The sequence below is a fragment of the Antechinus flavipes genome, chromosome 5 (assembly GCF_016432865.1).
Source record: "Antechinus flavipes isolate AdamAnt ecotype Samford, QLD, Australia chromosome 5, AdamAnt_v2, whole genome shotgun sequence".
NCBI classification, from domain to species: domain Eukaryota; kingdom Metazoa; phylum Chordata; class Mammalia; order Dasyuromorphia; family Dasyuridae; genus Antechinus; species Antechinus flavipes.
The window spans coordinates 226,491,277-226,504,288 of NC_067402.1; the positions used below are offsets into that span (position 1 = coordinate 226,491,277).

Here is a 13,012-nt window from a genome sequence, read left to right on the forward strand (position 1 = left end):
GAACTTTGTACACAGCCACAAAATTATATGATCAATTCTAATGGACTCAGCTCTTTTCAACAATAAGGTAATTCAGGCCAATTCCAATAGACTTGTGATGGAGAGTGCCACTTGCATCCCGAGAGAGGATTGTAGGAGAGAATGTTAATCACAACAAAATTTTCACCTTTTTTATTGTTTGCGTGCCTTTTTTTTTTCTTTGTCACATTTTTAATATTTTTTTCATCTGCTTTTTCTTGTGCAGCATGACAAACATGGAAATATATTTAGAAGAATTGCCCAGTTTAACCTATATTGGATTACTTGCTATCTAGGGAAGAGGGGGAAGGGGAAGGGAAAGAGAAAAATGTGGAACACATGGTTTTGCAAGGGTGAATGTTGAAAACTATCTTTGCATGTATTTGGAAAAATAAAATACTATTTTAAAAAGAAATAAAAAATAAAAATACACACAATAAAATACATAGAATCACAGAAGAAATTTAGGGTTGAACAGGCTGTCTCACTTGGTCCTCACAGCAACACAATGAGGTAAGTGCTATCATAATACTTTTTTTTAATTATTAAAAATTTTTTTTATTATACCTTTTTATTTACACGGTACATGTATGGGTAATTTTACAGCATTGCCAATTGCCAAACCTTTTGTTCCAATTTTTCCCCTCCTTCCCCTCCCTCCCCTCCCCCCGATGTCAGGTTGACCAATACATGTTAAGTATGTTAAAGCATATTATCATAAGACTTTTTTTACAGATGGGGAAATTGAGGCTGAAGGAAGTCAAGTGACTTTCCTGGGGTCACATAGCTAGTAAATGTGTAAGGCAGGTTTTGAAACTATGTTTTCCTGACTAGCATTCAAGTCATTGAGTAACTTAAGTGCCTAATTATAAAAACTATTTTAAAAAGAAAAAGTTCATGGGTTCTTAGGTTAAGAATGTTCACGGTCAGGCCTGTGAGGACACGTGACTGGACATGTGACCCCGTATACAACCCGTCATTAGTCAAAGCCAAAGGCAGAAAATAGTAATAGTGATGGAACTGCTGAGCGGAAGACGGCGAGGGACTGAGCGGTACCCAAACTCAGTGCTGGCTGCTCAAATCCCCGCTTAGTCCCGCCCCTAGAGGAGGAGAGTTGTGTAGAAACTGCCAATCTCCTCTGCAGAGAATGAGAGCCACGCCCATCATGGGGGGAAGAGAGAGACACTTCTGGGGAATTTAGGCGGTCTCACTCAAGAGGACGCACTAGAATTGGTTGGCCTGGCAGCGGCGGGTGACGAGACGGTGTAATGATTGGCGGGAGAGGGGTCTACGAGCAGGCGGAGGGGTGGAGCAGAGCTTCTGTAGGCTTGGGTTTTGAGGCAAGCATTGGGCGCCCTTCTCCGTGCTTTGTGGCTGCCTTGGGGGAGGGCTTTAGGGTTTGGAGGAGTGGGGGTGGGGATTGTGAGTGAGTCGGGAGACTCCCAGGAAAGTTGTTCTAGCTTTAGTTCTAAGGGGACGGGCGGGTTGGGGAGGAGTGACCGGAAAGAAGACTAAGATTGACCGGAAGTGAGGCCTGTGCTGGGGAAGAGAAGAGCGCAGGCCCCGAGGGGTGGGATACTTGTGGGGAGGGTTGGGGGTGGGGTGGGGTGGGTGGGAAGCTAGAAGACCCGAAGCTAGAGCTACGAGGCGGGGGGCAGGGCCGGGGCAAGGTGGGGGGGGCAAGCGGAGAGATCCGGGATTTGTGTGTCTTCACTGAAAGAGTCTCAGGAGCGTCTCCGCTTCTCCGGAGCTAGCAGCCAGACGGGGCGGGGGTATTCGGAGTCCGGGGAGGGGCAGCCCGGGGCAGAAGACCGAGGGTGGGGGTCGGGGTGGGCGTGGGTGGACTTTCCTCTAATCTTGGTCCGGTGGAGCGGAACTACATCCCGCCACCCCGGTCGGACCTCGCAAAGTCCCTACCTAGCGCAAGAAAGGCCAGTATCTGCAGGGCGCCCTTTGGAAGGAGGCGGGATGGCTTGGGCCCTGAAGCTGCCGCTGGCCGACGAGGTGATCGAGTCCGGGCTGGTGCAGGACTTCGACTCCAGTCTGTCTGGGATCGGCCAGGAGCTAGGCGCGGGGGCCTATAGCATGAGGTGAGTGATCTGGCCTTGGTGCCGGACCTCGGCGGGCACAAAAAGCCTCTTTGAGAAAGTATCTTATGGGTGAGAATGGAGATGTTCTGGGCGGGGATGTGAATTGAAGCTCCGACCGACACCAAGGGCTCTTTCTCTCTTTTCTCTCTCGCTCTCGCTCTCTGCCTCTCTGCCTCTCTGGCTCTCTCGCTCTCTCTCTCGCTCTGCTCTCTTGCTCTCTCGCTCGCTCGCTCTCTCTGCTCTCGCTCTCTGCTCGCTCGCTCTCTCTTTTCTCTTTCTTCTCGCTCGCTCTTTCCTTTATCTTCTTTCTTTTTCTTCTCTGCCTCCCTCCCTCTCTCTCTTTCTTTTCCCTCCTTTTGTCCCTCTCCTTCCCTTTTCTTCTCTATTCCTATTTTTTCTTTATCTTTCCTCCTCTGTCCCGTCTTTCCTCTTTCACTGCTTAACTCTCTCCCCATTTCTCTCCTATTCCTCCTCTTCTCTCCTCCTTTGCTCTCCCCTTTTCCCTTTTCTCATCTTTTTCCCGTTTTCTTTCCTCTCCCCTTCTTTCTGTTTCCTTCCCTCCTCTCTCTCTCTTCCCTTCTCTCGCCCTTTTCTCCACATTGACCACAGGGTAGTTTTAATCAAAGTGGTGAAAATCTGCTTGGTTTTGAAATTTAGTGGGGTTGTGGCCAGTATATGTATACTTTGGTTAGAAGAGATGGGGTTGGAATTGGGTTTTTGTGCAGGTGCTGCTACTTGGGAGTTAGACACACAGTAACAACTTAGTAAATACTTGTTGAAAGGAAATGAAATTTCTACTACACCTTAATAGAAAGCAGATCCACTCACTATTTACATGGGGTAGGCAAATTATGTTAAATGTGTGATTTTAAAAACTCCTGACATATTTTGTTTTTATTATCACTGAAACTTCCTACTCCAAATCTTCCCAGAGCAAGGTTCCTTGTAACAAAGAATTTTTAAAAGTTCAACAAAACTAGCTAATGTGACCCTCCAAAATCTAGCGTCATATGTGGTGTACCATACTCTTAATCCCTCCTACCTTTGCAAAAAATCAGGGGAAGGTATTTTTTAATACCTTCTTTGGGGGTCAGTCTCGGTCATTATAAATTTATATAATTATATTAATGACTTATAATTCAGTTTCAGTTGCTTTGTTTCCATTTTCATTGTAGTTATATATTTGGTTTTCCAGGTTTAATTTCACTTTTCATCATTTCATATTTCTTTCCAATACTTCTTTGTATTTATCATCTTTGTCATTTCTTACAGCACAATGATATTCCATCACATTGTATTTCATTTTGCATGAGCTTATGGAAGTCTTTTCAGGTTTTCTGAGAGCATCCTGCTCATCATTTCTCATAGCACAATAGTATTCCATCATAATTCCATACCACAATTTATTCAGTCATTTCCCAATTGATAGGTATCTTCTCAATTAACAATTCTTTGCCCCCAGAAAAGAGTTGCTATAATTATTTTTTTGTATCTATAAATCCTTTTTCTCCTTGTTTTTTCTCTCTTTTGGGATACAGACCTAGCAGTGGCCTTGCTAGGTCAAAGGGTATGCATGATATTATAGCTCTTTGGGCATAGTTCCAAATTGCTCTACAAAATGGTTGAATTAATTCACAGTTCCAACAGTACATTAATATCTCATTTTTCTCACACCCTCTCCAAAATTTGTCACTTATCATGAACATTTTTTTACTTATTTGTTTCTCAACCAAGTAAGCATTATATTGTGATTATTCTACGCCAGGCACTGAGGATAAGAAGACAGAAACAAAATATTTCCTTTACTAAGGAGGCTTATAAAGCAGGGGTAGGGAACGTCTTGTCCTCATAAGGCCTGTGAAATCATTTACTAAGGCAATCACAGGTGATGTCCTCAAAACTATGTACAACAAATCTCCCACTGCTTGACTTAAATAAGTTGATAAATTTATATGACCTATGAATGATGTTATAAATATCCAAATGGCCTTGGGCAGCAAAAAAAAAAAAGTTCCCCATCTCTGCTATAAAGGGAGAAATAACAGGGGTACATTCAAATAATTTTGGGAAGAATGCATTAACAGGGAGGATGAGGAAAATTCTTGAACTAGAGATCCCTGTAGACCAAGATTGTCTCTGTCAAGCTAAGACCTATTAAAGACAGGCCTAAAAAGGCCAAGGACTCCCACTGCAGTTGTACTGATTTGTATTTACAATTGGGCCCAGATGGTTCTGGAAAAGAGAATAAAGCTGGTGACATTGCATAGCCCTCCCTTAAGTGCAACTTACTTGCATGTCATGGCATCCCCTCCCTGATGTCATGATGGTCCTCTTTGAGAACAAAGGACAAACAACAATTTGCTAAGAGTCTTAAGGTAAGAAAGAAGAACATTTCAGGCATGTGAGCAGTCAGTGCAAAGGCATTGTGATGAGAAATGAAGTGTCATGTATGAGGAATAGCAAAAATGTATAAACCAACTAAATTGTGGCAGGAAAAGCAAGAGATGATGAGAGTTTGAACTAGGTGATGACTATGTAGATGAAGAGAAGGGGAGATGTATGCCAGAGATATTGTGGAAGTAGAAACAAGGTTTGAAAACTAATTGGATGCATATAAGGAATAACAATTGAGTTGGATGGATCCTTGAGATATTTAGTTTATAATGTGCATTTGGCACTGGTGAGATGGCATTAGAACTCAAGAGAGAGTCCCAACAGAATGTATAGACTAGGAGTCATCTGCATAGAGAGTAATGCTTAAACCCATAGAATTTCGGAGATTACCGAACAAAAATAGAGAAGATGGTCTAGGACAGACTTGGCACAATTTAAGGCAGTGATGTAGATAATCAATCATATCATTAAATATTGATATTGAATAGCAGCATTCATACAGATAAGAAAACCAAAAGAGAGGTTTGTTACATGAAAAATTTAGAGAAAAATCGAAGACAAAAGAATATTTAAGTGTCAAATGCTATAGAGATCAAGAGGGATGAAAATTAAGACTATCAGTTTTGACTTAAAAGGTCATTGGTAATTTAGAAAAGAACAATTTCAGTTGCTGAGTTCAAACCAAAACTAGATTGTAGAGGAGAGAGAAGAAGCGGAAACAAGAATAGATAGTGTTTTGTTTTTTTTTTTTTTTAACTAAATTTGGCTTGAAAAAGGAAGATAATAGCAAGATTAATTTGAGGAGATAGTAGGATCTAGTGAGATTTATTTTTTCAGCATATTCTTATTGTAACCATCTGTAAATTGTTCTTTGTTTTGCTTATTTTGTTCTATATTCATATAACTTTCCATATTTCTTTAAACCTGTCAGTCTTTATTTCTTATGGTGTAATACACTTTCACTTTGATATACCACAATTTGTTCAACAATTCTTCGATTTTTTTTTACTAAAACAAAAAATGTTTATAATAATAGTAACTAGCTTCTTTAATATATTGCTTTATTTAAGGTTTTCAAAGCATTTTACAAATATCTTATTTTATCCTCACAACCATGAGAGATAGGTCCTGTTATCTCCCTTTTTTCTACTTGAGCAGACTGAGGCAAAAAGAGGTGAAATGACTTGCCCAAGATCATGCTGCTGATAATTATGAGGCAGGATTTGAATTTAGATCCTTCTGATTCCAAGGCCATGGATTTTATTCACTGTGTCTCCCAGCCATTGTTTATGTTCTTGTTCATGTAGGTCCTTTTCTTCTCTCCTTCACCTCTTTTGGGCTCATGCCTAATATTACTACTAGCTTAGTCAAATCAAGTCAACAAACATTTAACATTTCCTATATTTTGGACACTGTGCTAAGCACTGGGATACAAAGAAAGACAAGGAAAAAAATCCTTTCTGTCCAGGAGTTCACATTAGAGTTAACTAGATAAATTGTAGGTAATCTTAGAGAGAAGGCACTATTAGAAGGCTTCTTACAGAGAAGAGATTATATTAATTTACCATAACTTAGTCAGTCATTTCTCAACTAAGACTTTTGGGAAACAAGAGATGAGGAGGGAGAGAAGGCATGGAAAACAAAAGTGAAAATAGCCAGAAATGGAGCTTCTTGTATGAGTAGCAGTAAAGCCAGTGCCATTGAATCTCAAGATATATAGTTGAGGTAAAAGATAGAAGAAAGATATGGGACCAGGTTAGGTCAGTTGAAAAGAAGATTTAATATTTTATAATAGAGGTGTGAGAGAGCCACTAGAATTTATTGAATGGGGCATGGCTTGGTCAGGTCTATATTTGAAGATTTTTGACAGTGGAGGATTTATTGGGAGTGGAAAACAATTTTGAAAGTAGGAGACTAACCAGAAAGGTATTTAAACCTTAATAAAGGGTTTTTTTTTTTTTAATTCAGGTTATGAGGGCCTACACCAAGGTGCTGCCAATGTCATTTGTAAAAGAGGGTTTAATAGATGTTATGATAGTAGAATGAACAGGCCTTGGCAATTGATTGGATATGGAGAGTGAGAGAAAATGACGAACCAAGAATGACTTACAGCTTGGAAGTCTGTGACTCAGAGGATGGTAGTGTCCTTAATAGTAAGAGGATAAATAAAAAGAGAGGAGGCTGAAAGAGGTTTAAGAGAATGTGCACTTAACTTGTAGTGCCAAGTTGTTTCCTAGGATGATTGAACCAATTCAGAACTCCACTACGAACAGTTTCTTTCAACAGTTGCTATTTTTCTCTTTGGCATTTTGATGGATGAGCTATATACCCCTAGTGCTTGTTTTAATTTGCATTCCTCTAATTGTTAGTGATTTGGAACATTTTTTCATATGATTGTTCATATTTTGTTTTTCTTTTGAGACTTTCTGTTCATATTTTTGCCACTTGTTCTTATATATTTGTATAAATTCTTTAAGGAAGCTAGATAGTGGATAAAGTTCTGGGTCTGAAGTCAGGAAAATGTATAAATCTGATCTCATATACTTTTTAGCTATGTGTGACCCTCGGTAAGTCACTTAACTCTGTTTGCTTTGATTGTTATCTGTAAAATGAATTGGAGAAGGAAATGGCAATATCTTTGCCAGGAAAACCTCAATTGGGATCATGAAGAGTTGGACATGACTGAAAAACAACAAATAAATCTTTTTTTTTTTTTTAGTAGTTGGAACATAAGAATTTTATCAGATAGATTTTTATAATTGAAGCTTTTTATTTTCAAAACATACATGGATAATTTTTCAACATTATGCAAAATTGCAAAACCTTGTGTTCCAATTTTCCCTCCCTTTTCCCCACCCCCTTCCCTAGATGGTAAGTAATCTAGTATATGTTAAATATGGTAGAAATGTATGTTAAATCCAATATATGCATACATATTGTACAATTATCTTGCTGCACAAGAAAAATCAAATCAAACAGGGAAAAAAATGAGAAAGAAAATAAAATGTAAGCAAACAACAACAAAGAGTGAAAATGCTATGTTGTGATCCATACTTAGTTCCCACAGTCCTCTCTCTGGGTGTAGATGGCTCGCTTTGTCACAAGATCATTGGAACTGGCCTGAATCTTCTCACTGTTGAGAAGTGACATGTCCATCAGAATTGATCATTGTATAATCTTGTTGCCGTGTACAATGAATGATCTCCTGGTTCTGCAATGAGGTTTTCCATGAAGATTTTTCCTTATTTTATATTGTTTTTCTTTTGATTCCAACTGATTGTTTTGCATCTGCAGTTTTCTAGCTTTGTAACTTGTCTATTTTGTTTCACGGTCATCTTATTTACCAGAATTCTTTGCGTCCACTGTTGTGAAAGGTATTTCCTAGTGAAAGTTTTTTGTAAGGATGGAGGAACCAGTAGATGAGAGAGATTGAACATGAGATATATAGGGTATGTCAAAGAGACAAACAAGAGAATAAGAACAAGGGGTTATGTGGAAGGATGGGACAGACACCACAGTAGAGAAGAGACTGAGGAAGGGGAATAGTGCCAGTGGTCATGAAATGGAGAAAAAAGAGCATTTACATCTCTTGAGAGTGCCATGGGAAATGAGGCAAAAAGGGAAGGCCTGGAGCAGGCACCGTCTGAGTAGGAGAGAAACTCAATTACATTGTTTATAAACAGTGTTACACAGAGTTATTAAAATTCCTCATCTATTCTGCAAAAATTTAGTCTATCTAGAAGTACCTGGACTCAGTGGCTACAGACCCCTAACCCTATATAGCAGGGCTCTTACCCTGGGGTCCATGAACAACCCCTTCACCCACACTTACACTCTGGCCAAGGAATTCATAAATTTGGATGGGGAAAAAAGATCATATTTTAATTTTCACTAACCTCTAACTGAAATTTAGCAATCATTCAGTAAGCTTTTATAAAGTTCCTACTATGGGCCAGGTGTTGTGCTAAGGGTAGGAAGATAGAAAAATAAAAGACAATTTAATAGAGGAGACAAAATGCAAACAACTGGACAAACAAAATACATATGAGATAAATTTGGAGATAATCAACAGAGGGAAGGCAGTAGAATTAAGGGGAATTGGGAAAGGCTTCCTCTAGAATTAAGGTCCTCAAACTTTTTAAATAGGGGTCCAGTTCACTGTCCTCAGACTGTTGGAGGGCCAGACTATAGTAAAAAGAAAAACTTTGTTTTGTGGGCCTTTAAATAAAGAAACTTCATAGCCCTGGGTGAGGGGAATAATCGTCCTCAGCTGCCACATCTGGCCCGCGGGCCGGGCCGTAGTTTGAGGACCCCTGCTCTAGAAGGTAAGATTTTAACCAGCACCTGAAGAAAGCCAACTCTGTGAAGATAAGAAGGGAGAGCCTCTATTCCAGGTATGGAGAATTGTCAGTGAAATAGCTGGAATTGGAATTAGGATGTTCAAGGAATAGCAAAAATCTTAGGAAATGTAGGGAAGGGAGGGAGTGTGTGAGGACTGACTGGGGGAGTGGGACAGGTTATGGAAAGGCTTTGAATGCCAACAGAATTTTATCTTGGAGGTAATAGTGAGCTACTGGAGTTTTCTGAGAAGGAGAATAACATGGTCAGATCTGTGCTTTAGAATGATTACTTAAAGGAGTCCATAATACCAAAAAAAGGTTAAGAAACCTTGTTTTGTAGAATTTTTTCTAGGGGAAAATATGTTATAAGTTATTACTGGGGAGCCTAGAAACATGTGTGTTCTTAAATAATAAGCCATATACATATGTAAAAATAAAGCCTGACCTATGTATGTATCTGTTTTCCTGACTATCAAGAAATAGTGTTGAAATGCAATTGGCTTCAGATTTGAATTATCCCTTTGGACAATTAATTTTGGGCTGGTCACCAAGTATCTCTTGTTCTCACTTGTAAAAAGAGAATATTAATGATTGTATGTGATACCTGTTTTGAGGGCATCAAATGAAAATATCTGCTTAATAACTTATCTTTTACAGGACAAGGGAATAATCTGTCTTAGAAAAAAGAATAGTTACCTGTAGCTTTCTGCCTTTGTAATTAGGAAAGAAAGTCATAATGACAGGGGCTAAGGATTGGGGGAAGGGATTGAAAGGGAAAATGGTGAAACTTCCATATGAAATAAGATCAGAACTCCCAGGGAAGATTGACTTCCATTTTCCTTAGATAGTCCTTTGAATATAGATCCCTGTCAAAAAGGCTTAGGAGTAAATATGGTTGGATGGCAATACCCAGTTGTATATATGTGTGCTGGGTGTACATTAGATACAGAATTGCTTTTTTAATGATAATTTCCAAATCCTCTGTATTTCTTTTCCATGACGTTTAATTTCCCAGTTTAATATGAAATTAACTAGAAGTTCATTTTAACTAGAACAACAGTTAAACAGTATTTAATTGTTATTTAAATAAAAATATGCTAGGATATAAATTGTATATATAGAACTTTTAGGATCTTATTACATGAGCAGGACTGACTGGACTGATTTGGTAGCTAGGATTTGAATTTTGAAAAAGTGAAGACTATTCAGCAGTTAACGTAGAGATTTAATTCAATATAGCCTAAAACTTCAACAAGAAATCAGTACTTGCAGCGCTTAGTTTGGGAGATTTGGCAGTCTTTGTCTAATTCACAGTACAAGTTGTGATGGTTGATGGAACACTTGCCAAATATGAAAGGCCCTGATATCACATGGATGGATCTCAAGTAGGCCCTTGGAGATGATCAGGGAACTGTGTTTGTGGTAGAGTGGCTAGGTCGTGAAATGGATTAGAATGCTAGAATTAAAGAAAGAAAATCTGAATTCTGGTCCTGCCTTAGACACTATCGTATGATCCTGGGCAGGTCACTTAACTTTTTTCTAATTCAGATAATCCATCTTAAAAATAGGGATGATAAGAATACCTACCTTACAAGGTTGTAGTAAAGGTTAAATTTCTCATACATACACAGCATTTTACAAACCTTTAAGGACTGTAATTACTCTTATTATTGGGCTTTATGCCTTTAGGTCTTGTTTACAACTTTCTTACCTATTAGGGAAAGAACTAGCTTAAACTACATGGTATTGACGTTCCCTAATGAATTCTCCACACAAAAGAAAGTTGAACTGCTAGCCTCAGCTCACTGTCCTACAGATTTACAAGTATAATTTTATTATTACCATATGCTCAGAACTATTTTTTAATGAGAAAACATTCCCATTAAAGTTTTCCCCTCCAAAAATTCTTACTCTAGTACTCTTAGATAATGTGAACATTTGAAAATTTGACAAGCATCAATCACCATAAACAGTTTTATTACAAAGAACAGGAAAAATAGATTGTGAAATTATGTCTATCACTTATTGCTTTAATATATACATATGCATATAAAATTTATAAAACGCACATATATTTACACCTGTATATATGTGTATATGTATATACATGTGCATATGTATAAATTCAACATTTTAATTCTGAATCCCTTGATATTTTGTGTCTTCCTCTGAACTAGTTTTGTTCTAACTTCTAGGTGATATAAAGAGGACACTGAACTTTGAGTCAAGAAAATTTGATTTAAAATCTTTCTTCAGACTTAAACTCATCTGGGATCCTGGATAAATCTTATAATCTATCTCTAGTCTCAGTTAATTCCTCTGTAAATGGGTTGATGATAGCACTTAACCTTAGAGGATTGTTTTGAGATTCAAAAGAGATAATGTAAATCTTAACATAATATGTAAATACCAGTTATTATTAAGTTTATATGTTTCATGGCTTCATTTTTTCCTTTTTCTATAAAAAAAATTGGTATTATTATTTTTAGGGACAGATAATATAGATAGCACAGTAGTTTGAGCTCTAGACCTGGAGCCTAAAGACCTGAATTTAAATCCATCCTCAGGCACTTAACTAGCTGTGTGATCCTGGGGGAGTCACTTAATCCTGTTTGCCTCGGTTTCCCATCTGTACAATGAGTTGAAGGAGAAAATGATAAACCATTCCACTGTCTTTGCCAGAATACCCCAAATGAGTTTATGAAGCATCAGACTTGACTGAACAATAACAAAACATTGCTAGCACTAATCTCCATTCTTTATTCCCAAAAAAGTTCCTTCCTTGTAACAAATAAGCATGATCAGGTCAAAGAAATGCACACATTGGTCTTGTTTGAAAAGGTTTATCATGTTTTGTATCTCTAGTGGACCTCTGATAGGGGTTGGGAAGCATGCTTTGTATTAGTTAATTATTCCTGGTTAATTATTGGATTGATCAAACTTCTTAAGGCTTTCAAAGTTTTTATTTTTATTTTTATTTTTTTTACACTGTTGTAATCATCATATGAATTAGTCTTTTGGTTTGCTCACTTTCAGTGTCACTTGTTATAATAATATTCCATTACATCATATATCATGATTTGTTTAACATTCCCTGATTGATAGGCAACCCTTTCAGATGTTTTTAAATTTTTCTTCTAGATGAATTTCATAACATGTTTTAAGCTTTGTAATTCTTTGGTAGTTTGGTGTGTTATTGAAGAAGTAAGTAAATTTAACTTAGATAGTATTGTTGCCTTGCATAATCTTGTGTTGCAAAATTTCCCCTCTTTTCTCCCACCCTTCCCCTAAATAGCAAGCAATCCAATATATGATATACATGTTAAAATATATGTTAAATCCAATATGTGTAAACCTATTTATACAAGTATCTTGCTGCACAAGAAAAATCAGATCAAAAAGGATAGAAAATGAATAAGAAAACAAAATGCAAGCAACAACAAAAAGAGTGAGAATGTTATGTTGTGATCCAAACTTAGTTCCCATAGTTCTCTCTCTGGGTGTATATGTCTGTCTCCATCACAAAATCAATGACATTGAAACTGGCCTCAATCATCTCATTGTTGGAAAGAGCCACGTCAATCAGAATTGATCATTGTATAATCTTGTTGTTGTGTACAGTAATCTCCTGATTCTGCTCATTTTATCAGTTCATGTAAGTTTCTCCAGGCTTATCTAAAATCATTTTATTGATTGTTCCTTATAGAACAATATATTGTCATTATTTTAAATAAAATTTTCATCTTTTCAAAAAAAAATTTCAAAATACATATAAAGATAGTTTTCAATATTCATCCTTAGAAAAGGGTATTCCATATTTTTCTCCCTCCTTCCCTCTCTTTCTTTTCCCTTTTAAACAGCAAGTAATCCAATATAGGTTAAACTAGGCAATTCTTCTAAACATATTTCCATATTTATCATGCTGAACAAGAAAAATCAGATCAAAAAGGGAAAAATGAGAGGGGAAAAAACCAAACAACAGCAAAAAAAGTGAAAATATTAGATTGTGATCCACACTCAGTCCCCACAGTCCTCTCTCTGGGTATAGATGCTTTCTCCATTACAAGTCTGTTGGAATTGGTCTGAATCACCTCGTTGTTGAAAAGAGCCCAGGCCATCAGAATTGGTCATATAATCTTGTTGCTGTGTACAAATTTCTCTTATTTCTGC

The 13,012-nt window shown here is 37.6% G+C and overlaps 1 protein-coding gene across 2 annotated transcripts in view; it reads left to right on the forward strand.

Moving 5' to 3' along the window:
• Window positions 1-1,825: 1,825 nt before the first annotated feature.
• Window positions 1,826-13,012, forward strand: part of TFCP2 (transcription factor CP2) — a 65,506-nt gene continuing 54,319 nt past the window's right edge. Inside the window, exon 1 of one of the 2 annotated variants that reach the window (XM_051962918.1) lies at window positions 1,826-2,108. In XM_051962918.1, coding sequence (XP_051818878.1) covers window positions 1,987-2,108 — 122 coding nt within the window. In that variant the 5' untranslated portion in view covers window positions 1,826-1,986. The remainder of the gene's footprint in view (window positions 2,109-13,012) is intronic. The other variant, XM_051962917.1, reaches the window with a different exon arrangement.